Source organism: Lagopus muta, unplaced genomic scaffold (genome assembly GCF_023343835.1).
Source record: "Lagopus muta isolate bLagMut1 unplaced genomic scaffold, bLagMut1 primary scaffold_212, whole genome shotgun sequence".
NCBI lineage: Eukaryota > Metazoa > Chordata > Aves > Galliformes > Phasianidae > Lagopus > Lagopus muta.
The window spans coordinates 2,499-17,296 of NW_026040252.1; the positions used below are offsets into that span (position 1 = coordinate 2,499).

At 61.9% G+C, this 14,798-nt stretch overlaps 1 protein-coding gene across 1 annotated transcript in view; it reads right to left on the bottom strand.

The window, feature by feature from the left end:
- Positions 1-587: 587 nt before the first annotated feature.
- SF3B2 (splicing factor 3b subunit 2) overlaps positions 588-14,798 on the bottom strand; it is a 28,459-nt gene continuing 14,248 nt past the window's right edge. Inside the window, exons 5-8 of the mRNA XM_048933049.1 lie at positions 8,505-8,606; positions 6,077-6,176; positions 3,015-3,203; positions 588-779 (exon numbers count right to left, since the gene is read on the bottom strand). Coding sequence (XP_048789006.1) covers positions 588-779; positions 3,015-3,203; positions 6,077-6,176; positions 8,505-8,606 — 583 coding nt within the window. The remainder of the gene's footprint in view (positions 780-3,014; positions 3,204-6,076; positions 6,177-8,504; positions 8,607-14,798) is intronic.

The following is a 14,798-nucleotide window of genomic DNA, read 5'->3' on the forward strand; positions in this document are numbered from 1 at the left end:
GTAGCCCCGCCCTCCGCGGCATTCATTGGTTGGCTTCACTCCCCAGCGCCGCTGATTGGCAGCTCCCGCCAGAAAGCCGAGAGCCCGACCGACCCCTCCCAGCTGCGCCGCTCATTGGCCGACTCCGCCATTCCCCTCGATGCTCATTGGCTGATTCCTCACTCCGCCCGCCCCCCCCTCAGCTCCGTGCCGTTCATTTCCTGGACCCGCCAGAAGCCGAGCTTTTGACCCTGCCGCCACCGCAGCTGATTGGCTGCTTCTGCCCGGAAAGTCGCGAGCGCGGCCGCGCTCTTCTACGCCTCTCATTGGCTGTACCGTCCAGCCCCGCCCCCCCATGACACTCATTGGTTGACTCCACACGCCGCTCAACGTCCGGCACCGCCCAGAAACCGCGCTCTGAAACCCCTCCCCCCTCGCAGCTGATTGGCTGTTCCGCACCGCCGCCCACTCTCCCATTGGCCATTTCACACGCCGCACCGCCCCCCTGACCGCTCTTTTCCGCTTCCGGCCACGCCCCCACCGCCCCGTTCTTTACGCTGATTGGGTGGTTGGAAGCCACGCCCCCCCGCCACCAGGAACACGTGCGTTTATTTATAAAACAAAATGGGGGGAGGGGGGGGGGGGAAACGGGGGTCTCTCGATTTGGGGGGGGGTCGTGGGGGGGGGGGGGGGGGGGTTGGCGGGGGGGGGCGTGGGATCGAAGCGCCATCAGAATTTGAACTCCTTGTATTCTTGCCCCCCCCGCGGGCGTCCTGCGGCTGAGCCTTGCGCTTCTTCTGCTGCGGGGGGGGGGGGGGAAAAGCCGTGAGGTGGGGGGGGAAATTGGGGGGCGGGGGGGGGGAGGGTTGGGGGGGGGGTTGAGGGGGGTTGGGGGAAGCCATGAAGTGGGGGGGGAAATTGGGAACGGGGGGGGTTGGGGGGGGAAAAAGCCATGAGGTGGGGGGGGGAAATGGGGGGGGGGGTGGTGAAAAGCCGTGGGGGGGGGGGGGGAAATTGGGGGGGGGGGAGGGGAGGGTTGGGGGGGTTGGGGGGGGGTAAAAAGCCGTGGGGGGGGGGGAGGAATTGGGGGGGGGGGGGGAGGGGGATGTGGCGGTGGGGGGGGGTTGAAGGGGGTTGGGGGGGGGGAAATTGGGGGGGGGGGGAAATTGGGGGGGGGATGTGGGGGTTTGGGGGGGTCGAAGGGGGTTGGGGGGGGGGGAAGCCGTGAGGTGGGGGGGGAAATTGGGTGTGGGGGGGTTGGGGGGGGGGGTTGGGGGGGGGTGAAAAAGCCGTGGGGAGGGGGGGGGGAATTGGGGGGGAGGGGGGGATGTGGCGGTGGGGGGGGTTGGGGGGGGGGGAAGCCATGAGGTGGGGGGGGAAATTGGGGGGGGGGGTTTGGGGGGGGGTGAAAAGCCGTGGGGGGGGGGGGGGGAATTGGGGGGGGGGGGATGTGGCGGTGGGGGGGTTGAAGGGGGTTGGGGGGGGGGGAAATTGGGGGGGGGGGGAATTGGGGGGGGGGATGTGGGGGTTGGGGGGGGTTGAAGGGGGTTGGGGGGGGGAAGCCATGAGGTGGGGGGGGGTTGGGGGGGGGGGTTGAGGGGGCCTGGGGGGGCGAATAGGGGGGGAGTAAAGGAGTGGGGGGGTTGGGGGGGGGGAGGCTGGGGGGGGGGGGAGGGGGGGAGGGGGGGGTGTGGGGTATGGGGCAGAGCTATGGGGTGTCTATGGGGCAGCGAAGTGGGGCAGCTCTATGGGGCAGCACCATGGGGCAGCGCTATGGGATATCTGGCAGTGCTATGGGGCAGCGCTATGGGGCAGAGTATGGGGCAGCGTGGTGGGGCAGCGTGGTGGGGTATCGCTATGGGGCAGCACTATGGGCTATCTATGGGGTAGCGTGGTGGGGAAGCGCTATGGGGCAGTGAGATATCTATGGGGCAGTGCTATGGGGCAGTGCAGTGGGGCAGTGCTATGGGGCAGTGCTATGGGGCAGTGCTATGGGGCAGTGCAGTGGGACAGCACTATCGCTATCTATGGGGCGCGGTGGAGACAGTGCAGTGGGGTGGCCCTATGGGATATCTATGGGGCAGCGCAGTGGGGCAGCGCTATGGGGCAGCACTATGGGCAATCTATGGGGCAGCGTGGTGGGGCAGTGCTATGGGATATCTATGGGGCAGCGTGGTGGAGCAGCGCAGTGGGGTGGCCCTATGGGATATCTATGGGGCAGCGCTGTGGGGCAGCACAATGGGGCAGCGCTGCGGGCAATCTATGGGGCAGCGTGGTGGGGCCAGTGCTATGGGGCAGCGCAGTGGGGCGGCGCTATGGGCGGCGCTATGGGGCAGCGCTATGGGGCAGCGCTATGGGGCAGCGCAGTGGGGCGGCGCTATGGGGCGGCACTATGGGGCAGCGCTATGGGGCAGCGCAGTGGGATATCTATGGGGCAGCGCTATGGGGCGGCACTATGGGGCAGCGCAGTGGGATATCTATGGGGCAGCGCTATGGGGCAGCGCAGTGGGGCAGCGCTATGGGGCAGCACTATGGGCAATCTATGGGGCAGCGCTATGGGCAATCTATGGGGCAGCGCTATGGGCAATCTATGGGGCGGCGCTATGGGGCAGCGCTATGGGGCAGCGCTATGGGCAATCTATGGGGCAGCACTATGGGATATCTATGGGGCAGCGCTATGGGCAATCTATGGGGCAGCACTATGGGATATCTATGGGGCAGTGCTCTGGGGCAGCGCTATGGGGCAGCACTATGGGGCAGCACTATGGGCAATCTATGGGGCAGCGCTATGGGATATCTATGGGGCAGTGCTATGGGGCAGCACAGTGGGGCAGCACTATGGGCAATCTATGGGGCAGCACTATGGGCAATATCTATGGGGCAATCTATGGGGCAGCGCTATGGGGCAGCACTATGGGCAATCTATGGGCAGTGCTATGGGGCAGTGCTATGGGGCAGCGCTATGGGATATCTATGGGGCAATCTATGGGGCAATGTATGGGGCGGCGCTATGGGGCGGCCGCAGCGGGGCCGACCTTCTGCTTGGCGGCGTGCTCGGCCACCATGTCGCTGAAGTCCTCCTTCTCCACCTGCGCCTGCTGCTCGCGCACGCGCTCCTCGTATTTCTGCGTCATGGCGCTGGGGTCCAACTCCAGCTCCTCCGGTGCCAGCGCCACCTCAACGCCCTGCGCCTCCGCCGCGCCGCCGCCCTTCCGCCCCATCACCTGCGGGGGGCGCTGCGCTATGGGGCCTGCGGGCACTGAGCCCAATATCGCCCCATAACCACCCCATAACCACCCCATAACCACCCCATAACTGCACCATAACCACCCCATAACCACCCCATAACCGCTACGTGCCTCTGCTGAGCTGCCGCCCTTCCACCCCATCACCTGCAGGGGGCGCTGCGCTATGGGGCCTGCGGGCACTGAGCCCAATATCGCCCCATAACCACCCCATAACCGCCTCATAACACCCCATAACCGCCCCATAACTGCACCATAACTGCACCATAACCACCCCATATCATCACCCCATAACGACCCCATAACGACCCCATAACCACCCCATAACTGCACCATAACCACCCCATAACCACCCCAAAATGGCCCCATAACGACCCCCAAAAGACCCCATATTGTCCCCCATAACCACCTGCACTGCCGCCCTTCCGCCCCATCACCTGCAGGGGGGCGCTGCACTATGGGGCCTGCGGGCACTGAGCCCAATATCGCCCCATAACACCCCATAACCGCCTCATAACACCCCATAACCACCCCATAACTGCACCATAACCACCCCATAACCACCCCAAAACGGCACCATATCAACCCCATAACCGCTACGTGCCTCTGCTGAGCTGCCGCCCTTCCGCCCCATCACCTGCAGGGGGCGCTGCGCTATGGGGCCTGCGGGCACTGAGCCCCAATATGGCCCCATAACCACCCCAAAACAGCCCCATAACCACCCCATAACCCGCCCTGCGCCTCCGCTGCGCCGCCGCCCTTCCGCCCCATCACCTGCGGGGGGCGCTGCGCTATGGGGCCTGCGGGCACTGAGCCCAATATCGCCCCATAACCACCCCATAACCACCCCATAACCACCCCATAACTGCACCATAACCACCCCATAACCACCCCCATAACCACCCCATAACCACCCCATAACCACCCCATAACCACACCATAACCACCCCATAACCACCCCATAAGGACCCCAAAACGGCCCCAAAATGACCCCATAACTGCCTGCACTGCCGCCCTTCCGCCCCATCACCTGCAGGGGGCGCTGCGCTATGGGGCCTGCGGGCACTGTGACCCCACAACATCGCCCCATAACCACCCAAAACGGCCCCATAACGACCCCCCAAAAGACCCCATATTGACCCCATAACCACCTGCACTGCGGCCCTTCCGCCCCATCACCGCGGGGGGCGCTGCGCTATGGGGCCTGCAGGCACTGAGCCCAATATCGCCCCATAACCACCCTAAAATGGCCCCATATCGACCCCATAACGGCCCCAAAATGACCCCATAACTGCCTGCACTGCCGCCCTTCCGCCCCATCACCTGCGGGGGGCGCTGCGCTATGGGGCCTGCAGGCACTGAGCCCCAATATCGCCCCATAACCACCCCATAACCACCCCATAACCACCCCCATAACCAAGGACCCCAAAAAGGCCCCAAAATGACCCCAAAACGGCCCCATAACCACCCCATAACCACCCCATAACTGCACCATAACCAACCCATAACCACCCCATAACCACCCCATATCATCACCCCCTAACAGCCCCATAACGGCCCCATAACCGCCTGCATCACCGCCCTTCCGCCCCCATCACCTGCAGGGGGCGCTGCGCTATGGGGCCTGCAGGCACTGAGCCCAATATGGCCCCATAACCACCCCAAAACAGCCCCATATCGACCCTATAATGACCCCAAACGTCACCCCATAGCTGCCCCACAACAACCCCATACCCCCCATACCCCCCATAACCGCCCCATATCCCCCATACTCCCCATATCCACCCCATATCCCCCATATCCACCCATAACCCCCCATATCCACCCCATATCCCCCATCTCCCCCCACGCGCCCCCCCCCATCTCCCCCACACCCCCACCTCTCCCCCATAACCCCCCCATCTCCCCCCCAACCACCCCATAATCCCCCAACCTCCCCCCATATCCCCCATAACCCCCCATAACCACCCCATACCCCCCATATCCACCCCATATCCCCCATATCCTCCATGTCCACCCCATATCCACTCCATATCCCCCATATCCACCCCAGATCCCCCATATCCACCCCATATCCCCCCATCTCCCCCCCATACCCCCCATAACCACCCCCATATCCACCCCATATCCCCCATATCCCCCATAACCCCCCATATCCACCCCATATCCACCCCATAACCCCCCCCAACCACCCCATATCCACCCCATATCACCCCATATCCACCCCATATCCCCCATATCCACCCCATATCCCCCATAACCCCCCATATCCACCCCATATCCTCCATAACCACCCCATCTCCCCCCATAACCCCCCCACAACCACCCCATATCCCCCATAACCCCCCATATCCCCCCCATATCCCCCATATCCCCCCCATATCCTCCATAACCCCCCCATCTCCCCCCATACCCCCCCACAACCACCCCATATCCACCCCATATCCCCCATATCCACCCCATATCCCCATAACCTCCCCATACCCCCCATCTCCCCCCATCTCCCCCATATCCCCCATAACCCCCCGCTGCCCCCCCATATCACCCCATAACCAGCCCATATCCACCCCATATCCCCCATATCCACCCCCATATCCCCCATAACCTCCCCATACCCCCATATCCCCCCCATCTCCCCCCCATATCCCCCATATCCACCCATATCCCCCCATATCCCCCATACCCCCCATCTCCCCCCCATATCACCCCCATATCCACCCCCATATCCACCCCATACCCCCCCCATCTCCCCCCCATCTCCCCCCATAACCCCCCCACAACCACCCCATATCCCCCATATCCCCCCCCACTCCCCCCCATATCCCCCATAACCCCCCCGCTGCCCCTCTCACGGCCGCCATGTCGTAGATGTGGGTCGATCCCATCATGGCGCTGCCCACGCTGGCCGTTCGTTTTTCGGGCACCACGGTGAAGAGCTGCGGCGTCTCGCTGCTGAATGGGGACAGGGTCTGCGTTGCCGCCCCACTGCGCCCCACTGCGCCCCACTGCGCCCCATAGAGACCCATAGAGACCCATAGAGCCCCACTGCGCCCCATAGAGCCCCACAGCGCCCCATAGAGCCCCACTGCACCCCATAGAGCCCCATAGAGACCCATAGAGACCCATAGAGCCCCACTGCGCCCCCACTGCGCCCCATAGAGACCCAGAGAGACCCATAGAGCCCCACTGCGCCCCACTGCGCCCCATAGAGACCCATAGAGCCCCACTGCGCCCCACTGTGCCCCACTGCGCCCCATAGAGACCCATAGAGCCCCATAGAGACCCATAGAGACCCATAGAGACCCACTGCGCCCCATAGAGACCCATAGAGCCCCATAGAGACCCACTGCGCCCCACTGCGCCCCCATAGAGACCCATAGAGCCCCATAGAGACCCATAGAGACCCATAGAACCCCACTGCGCCCCATAGAGCCCCATAGAGCCCCACTGCGCCCCATAGAGCCCCACTGTGCCCCATAGAGCCCCATAGTGCCCCATAGAGCCCCACAGCACCCCATAGAGCCCCACTGCACCCCATAGAACCCCATAGAGCCCCACAGCGCCCCATAGAGCTCCACAGTGCCCCACAGAGCCCCATAGGACCCCATAATGACACCATAGCACCCCATAGCACCCCACAGAACCCCACAGATCCCATAATGACCCCCAAAGGACCCCATAGAACCCCACAGCACCCCACACAGCCCCATAGAGCCCCACAGAACCCCACAGGACCCAACAGACCCCATAATGACCCCACAAAACCCCATAGAAAACCACATTCCCCCACAGAACCCCTCAGAACCCCATAGAGCCCCATATTCCCCCATAGAGCCCCATATTCCCCCTTAGAGCCCCATATCCCCACATAGAGCCCCATGGAGTCCCACAGAACCCCATAGTGCCCCATATAAACCCCATAGAATCCCACAACGCCCCATAGAGCCCCATAATCCCCCATAGAGCTGCACAGAACCCCATATAAACCCCATAGAACCCCATAACCCCCCAGAGTGCCCCACAGCACCCCATATTCCCGCATGAGACCCCATAGCACCCCATATTCCCCATATTCCCCCATAGCGCCCCACAGAACCCCATAACCCCTCACAGCACCCCATATTCCCCCAGAGCCCCATAGCACCCCACAGAACTCCATATTCTCCCATAGCGCCCCATGGAACCCCATGTTCCCCCACAGCGCCCCATAGCACTCTTATTTCCCCATAGCACCCCATAGCACCCCACAGAACCCATGTTCCCCTATAACCTCCATAGAACCCCATAGCACCCCATATTCCCCCATAGCGCCCCATAGCACCCCACAGAACCCCATATTCTCCCATAGCACCCCATAGCACCCTTATTTCCCCATAGCACCCCATAGCACCCCACAGAACCCCATGTTCCCCTATAACCTCCATAGAACCCCATAGAACCCCATATTCCCTCATAGCGCCCCATAGCACCCCATAGTGCCCCATAGCGCCCCATAGCGCCCCACAGCGCCCCATAGAGCCCCATAGCATCCCATAGCACCCCATATTCCCCCATAGCGCCCCATACTCCCCCATAGTACCCATGTTCCCCATAGCATCCCATAGAACCCCATATTCCCCCATAGCGCCCCACAGCGCCCCGTATTCCTCCATAGCACCCCATATTCCCCCATATGTCCCCCATATTCCCCCCTGGCGCCCCACAGCAGAGCACAGCGCCCCCTAGAAGCGCACAGCGCCCCATAGCACCGCACAGCGCCCCATAGCAGCGCACAGTGCCCCATAGCAGCGCACAGCACCCCATAGAAGCACACAGCGCCCCATAGCAGCGCACAGCGCCCCATAGCACCGCACAGCGCCCCATAGAATCGCACAGCGCCCCCTGGCGCCCCATAGAATTGCACAGCGCCCCATAGCACCGCACAGTGCCCCATAGAATCGCACAGCGCCCCATAGCAGCGCACAGTGCCCCATAGCAGAGCACAGCGCCCCATAGAATCGCACAGCGCCCCCTGGCGCCCCATAGAATTGCACAGCGCCCCATAGCACCGCACAGTGCCCCATAGAATCGCACAGCGCCCCATAGCAGCGCACAGCGCCCCATAGCAGCGCACAGCGCCCCCTGGCGCCCCATAGAATCGCACAGCGCCCCCTGGCGCCCCATAGCACCGCACAGCGCCCCATAGCAGCGCACAGCGCCCCCTGGCGCCCCATAGAATCGCACAGCGCCCCATAGAATCGCCCAGCCCAGCGCCCCCCAGCGCCCCATAGCGCCGCTCACCCATCCATGGCCTCCTCGATTTTCTTCTTGCGCAGCTCAATGAGTTCCGGTGTCTCCATCCCTGCCGGCACCGACGAGAAACCGCCGGGGGTGATCAGACCGCTGGGATTAATTAATTGATTGGTTAATTGATTGATTAATTAACGGGTCATTAATAGTCAATGGGGAACAGCCGGGGTGATCAGACCGTTGGGATTAATTAATTGATTAATGATTAATTAACGGGTCATTAATAGTCAATGGGGAACAGCCAGGGTGATCAGACCGCTGGGATTAATTAATTGATTGATTAATGATTAATTAACGGGTCATTAATAGTCAATGGGGAACAGCCGGGGTGATCAGACCGCTGGGATTAATTAATTGATTAATGATTAATTGATTAATGATTAATTAACGGGTCATTAATAGTCAATGAACCGATGGGGAACAGCCGGGGTGATCAGACCGCTGGGATTAATTAATTGATTGATTAATTAACGGGTCATTAATAGTCAATGAACCGATGGGGAACAGCCGGGGTGATCAGACCGCTGGGATTAATTAATTGATTGATTAATTAACGGGTCATTAATAATCAATGAGCCAATGGGGAACAGCCGGGGGTGATCAGACCGCTGTCATTAATTAATTAATTGATTGATTAATTAACGGGTCATTAATAGTCAATGGGGAACAGCCAGGGTGATCAGACCGCTGGGATTAATTAATTGATTGATTGATTAATTAACGGGTCATTAATAATCAATGAGCCAATGGGGAACAGCCGGGGTGATCAGACCGCTGTCATTAATTAATTAATTGATTGATTGATTAATTAACGGGTCATTAATAATCAATGGGGAACAGCCGGGGTGATCAGACCGCTGCCATTAATTGACTGATTAACGGGGGGCAATTAATTAACGGGAGTTAATTAAGTGGGGGGGAGGGGAGTGCAAGGAGGTGGGGGGCTGTGGGGAGGGTGGGAGATGGGGGGCAGGGAGGGGAGTTGGGGCGGGTTGTGGAGCTGGGGGGCAGCTGGGGGGCAGATGTGGGGCAGATGTGGGGTGCCTATAGGGCAGCTATGGGGCAGCCGTGGGGCAGCTATGAGGCAGAGCTAAGGGATATCTATGGGGCAGATGTGGGGCAGCTATGGGGCAGCTATGGGATAACTATGGGGCAGCTATGGGGCAGCTATGGGGCAGCTGTGGGGCAGCTGTGGGATAACTATGGGGCAGCTGTGGGATAACTATGGGGCAGCTATGGGGCAGCTATGGGGCAGCTCTGGGGCAGCTATGGGGCAGCTGGGGGGCAGCCGTGGGGCAGCTATGGGGCAGCTGGGGGGCAGCCGTGGGGCAGCTGTGGGGCAGCTATGGGGCAGCTATGGGGCAGCTATGGGGCAGCTGTGGGGCAGCTATGGGGCAGCTGTGGGGCAGCTATGGGGCAGCTATGGGGCAGCTATGGGATAACTATAGGGCAGCTATGGGGCAGCTATGGGGCAGCTATGGGGCAGCTATGGGGCAGCCATGGGGCAGCCGTGGGGCAGCTATGGGGCAGCTATGGGGCAGCTATGGGATAACTATGGGGCAGCTATGGGGCAGCTGTGGGGGCAGCTATGGGGCAGCTATGGGGCAGCTATGGGATAACTATGGGGCAGCTATGGGGCAGCTGTGGGGCAGCTATGGGGCAGCCGTGGGGCAGCTATGGGGCAGCTATGGGGCAGCCGTGGGGCAGCTATGGAACAACTATGGGGCAGCCGTGGGGCAGCTATGGGATAACTATGGGGCAGCTATGGGGCAGCTATGGGGCAGCTGTGGGGCAGCTATGGGGCAGCTATGGGGCAGCTGTGGGGTGTCTATGGGGCAGCTATGGGGCAGGTATGGGGAAGCTGTGGGGTATCCATAGGGAAGCTGTAGGGTATCTATGGGGCAGTGATGGGGTACATATGGGGCAGCTTTGGGGCAGCTATGGGACAACTATGGGGCAGCTATGGGGCAGCTGTGGGGCAGCTATGGGGCATCTATGGGGCAGCCGTGGGGCAGCTATGGAACAACTATGGGGCAGCCGTGGGGCAGCTATGGGATAACTATGGGGCAGCTATGGGGCAGCTATGGGGCAGCTGTGGGGCAGCTATGGGGCAGCTATGGGGCAGCCGTGGGGCAGCTATGGGGCAGCTATGGGGCAGCTATGGGGTATCCATAGGGAAGCTGTAGGGTATCTATGGGGCAGTGATGGGGTACATATGGGGCAGCTTTGGGGCAGCTATGGGACAACTATGGGGCAGCTATGGGGCAGCTATGGGGCAGCTGTGGGGCAGCTATGGGGCAGCTATGGGGCAGCTATGGGGCAGCTGGGGGGCAGCCGTGGGGCAGCTATGGGGCAGCTGGGGGGCAGCCGTGGGGCAGCTGTGGGGCAGCTATGGGGCAGCTATGGGGCAGCTATGGGGCAGCTGTGGGGCAGCTATGGGGCAGCTATGGGGCAGCTATGGGATAACTATAGGGCAGCTATGGGGCAGCTATGGGGCAGCTATGGGGCAGCTATGGGGCAGCCATGGGGCAGCCGTGGGGCAGCTATGGGGCAGCTATGGGGCAGCTATGGGATAACTATGGGGCAGCTATGGGGCAGCTGTGGGGCAGCTATGGGGCAGCTATGGGGCAGCTATGGGATAACTATGGGGCAGCTATGGGGCAGCTGTGGGGCAGCTATGGGGCAGCCGTGGGGCAGCTATGGGGCAGCTATGGGGCAGCCGTGGGGCAGCTATGGAACAACTATGGGGCAGCCGTGGGGCAGCTATGGGATAACTATGGGGCAGCTATGGGGCAGCTATGGGGCAGCTGTGGGGCAGCTATGGGGCAGCTATGGGGCAGCTGTGGGGTGTCTATGGGGCAGCTATGGGGCAGGTATGGGGAAGCTGTGGGGTATCCATAGGGAAGCTGTAGGGTATCTATGGGGCAGTGATGGGGTACATATGGGGCAGCTTTGGGGCAGCTATGGGACAACTATGGGGCAGCTATGGGGCAGCTGTGGGGCAGCTATGGGGCATCTATGGGGCAGCCGTGGGGCAGCTATGGAACAACTATGGGGCAGCCGTGGGGCAGCTATGGGATAACTATGGGGCAGCTATGGGGCAGCTATGGGGCAGCTGTGGGGCAGCTATGGGGCAGCTATGGGGCAGCCGTGGGGCAGCTATGGGGCAGCTATGGGGCAGCTATGGGGTATCCATAGGGAAGCTGTAGGGTATCTATGGGGCAGTGATGGGGTACATATGGGGCAGCTTTGGGGCAGCTATGGGACAACTGTGGGGCAGCTATGGGGCAGCTATGGGGCAGCTGTGGGGCAGCTATGGGGCAGCTATGGGGCAGCTATGGGGCAGCTGGGGGGCAGCCGTGGGGCAGCTATGGGGCAGCTGGGGGGCAGCCGTGGGGCAGCTGTGGGGCAGCTATGGGGCAGCTATGGGGCAGCTATGGGGCAGCTGTGGGGCAGCTATGGGGCAGCTGTGGGGCAGCTATGGGGCAGCTATGGGGCAGCTATGGGATAACTATAGGGCAGCTATGGGGCAGCTATGGGGCAGCTATGGGGCAGCTATGGGGCAGCCATGGGGCAGCCGTGGGGCAGCTATGGGGCAGCTATGGGGCAGCTATGGGATAACTATGGGGCAGCTATGGGGCAGCTGTGGGGCAGCTATGGGGCAGCTATGGGGCAGCTATGGGATAACTATGGGGCAGCTATGGGGCAGCTGTGGGGCAGCTATGGGGCAGCCGTGGGGCAGCTATGGGGCAGCTATGGGGCAGCCGTGGGGCAGCTATGGAACAACTATGGGGCAGCCGTGGGGCAGCTATGGGATAACTATGGGGCAGCTATGGGGCAGCTATGGGGCAGCTGTGGGGCAGCTATGGGGCAGCTATGGGGCAGCTGTGGGGTGTCTATGGGGCAGCTATGGGGCAGGTATGGGGAAGCTGTGGGGTATCCATAGGGAAGCTGTAGGGTATCTATGGGGCAGTGATGGGGTACATATGGGGCAGCTTTGGGGCAGCTATGGGACAACTATGGGGCAGCTATGGGGCAGCTGTGGGGCAGCTATGGGGCATCTATGGGGCAGCCGTGGGGCAGCTATGGAACAACTATGGGGCAGCCGTGGGGCAGCTATGGGATAACTATGGGGCAGCTATGGGGCAGCTATGGGGCAGCTGTGGGGCAGCTATGGGGCAGCTATGGGGCAGCCGTGGGGCAGCTATGGGGCAGCTATGGGGCAGCTATGGGGTATCCATAGGGAAGCTGTAGGGTATCTATGGGGCAGTGATGGGGTACATATGGGGCAGCTTTGGGGCAGCTATGGGACAACTATGGGGCAGCTATGGGGCAGCTATGGGGCAGCTGTGGGGCAGCTATGGGGCAGCTATGGGGCAGCTATGGGGCAGCTGGGGGGCAGCCGTGGGGCAGCTATGGGGCAGCTGGGGGGCAGCCGTGGGGCAGCTGTGGGGCAGCTATGGGGCAGCTATGGGGCAGCTATGGGGCAGCTGTGGGGCAGCTATGGGGCAGCTATGGGGCAGCTATGGGATAACTATAGGGCAGCTATGGGGCAGCTATGGGGCAGCTATGGGGCAGCTATGGGGCAGCCATGGGGCAGCCGTGGGGCAGCTATGGGGCAGCTATGGGGCAGCTATGGGATAACTATGGGGCAGCTATGGGGCAGCTGTGGGGCAGCTATGGGGCAGCTATGGGGCAGCTATGGGATAACTATGGGGCAGCTATGGGGCAGCTGTGGGGCAGCTATGGGGCAGCCGTGGGGCAGCTATGGGGCAGCTATGGGGCAGCCGTGGGGCAGCTATGGAACAACTATGGGGCAGCCGTGGGGCAGCTATGGGATAACTATGGGGCAGCTATGGGGCAGCTATGGGGCAGCTGTGGGGCAGCTATGGGGCAGCTATGGGGCAGCTGTGGGGTGTCTATGGGGCAGCTATGGGGCAGGTATGGGGAAGCTGTGGGGTATCCATAGGGAAGCTGTAGGGTATCTATGGGGCAGTGATGGGGTACATATGGGGCAGCTTTGGGGCAGCTATGGGACAACTATGGGGCAGCTATGGGGCAGCTGTGGGGCAGCTATGGGGCATCTATGGGGCAGCCGTGGGGCAGCTATGGAACAACTATGGGGCAGCCGTGGGGCAGCTATGGGATAACTATGGGGCAGCTATGGGGCAGCTATGGGGCAGCTGTGGGGCAGCTATGGGGCAGCTATGGGGCAGCCGTGGGGCAGCTATGGGGCAGCTATGGGGCAGCTATGGGGTATCCATAGGGAAGCTGTAGGGTATCTATGGGGCAGTGATGGGGTACATATGGGGCAGCTTTGGGGCAGCTATGGGACAACTGTGGGGCAGCTATGGGGCAGCTATGGGGCAGCTGTGGGGCAGCTATGGGGCAGCTATGGGGCAGCTATGGGGCAGCTGGGGGGCAGCCGTGGGGCAGCTATGGGGCAGCTGGGGGGCAGCCGTGGGGCAGCTGTGGGGCAGCTATGGGGCAGCTATGGGGCAGCTATGGGGCAGCTGTGGGGCAGCTATGGGGCAGCTGTGGGGCAGCTATGGGGCAGCTATGGGGCAGCTATGGGATAACTATAGGGCAGCTATGGGGCAGCTATGGGGCAGCTATGGGGCAGCTATGGGGCAGCCATGGGGCAGCCGTGGGGCAGCTATGGGGCAGCTATGGGGCAGCTATGGGATAACTATGGGGCAGCTATGGGGCAGCTGTGGGGCAGCTATGGGGCAGCTATGGGGCAGCTATGGGATAACTATGGGGCAGCTATGGGGCAGCTGTGGGGCAGCTATGGGGCAGCCGTGGGGCAGCTATGGGGCAGCTATGGGGCAGCCGTGGGGCAGCTATGGAACAACTATGGGGCAGCCGTGGGGCAGCTATGGGATAACTATGGGGCAGCTATGGGGCAGCTATGGGGCAGCTGTGGGGCAGCTATGGGGCAGCTATGGGGCAGCTGTGGGGTGTCTATGGGGCAGCTATGGGGCAGGTATGGGGAAGCTGTGGGGTATCCATAGGGAAGCTGTAGGGTATCTATGGGGCAGTGATGGGGTACATATGGGGCAGCTTTGGGGCAGCTATGGGACAACTATGGGGCAGCTATGGGGCAGCTGTGGGGCAGCTATGGGGCATCTATGGGGCAGCCGTGGGGCAGCTATGGAACAACTATGGGGCAGCCGTGGGGCAGCTATGGGATAACTATGGGGCAGCTATGGGGCAGCTATGGGGCAGCTGTGGGGCAGCTATGGGGCAGCTATGGGGCAGCCGTGGGGCAGCTATGGGGCAGCT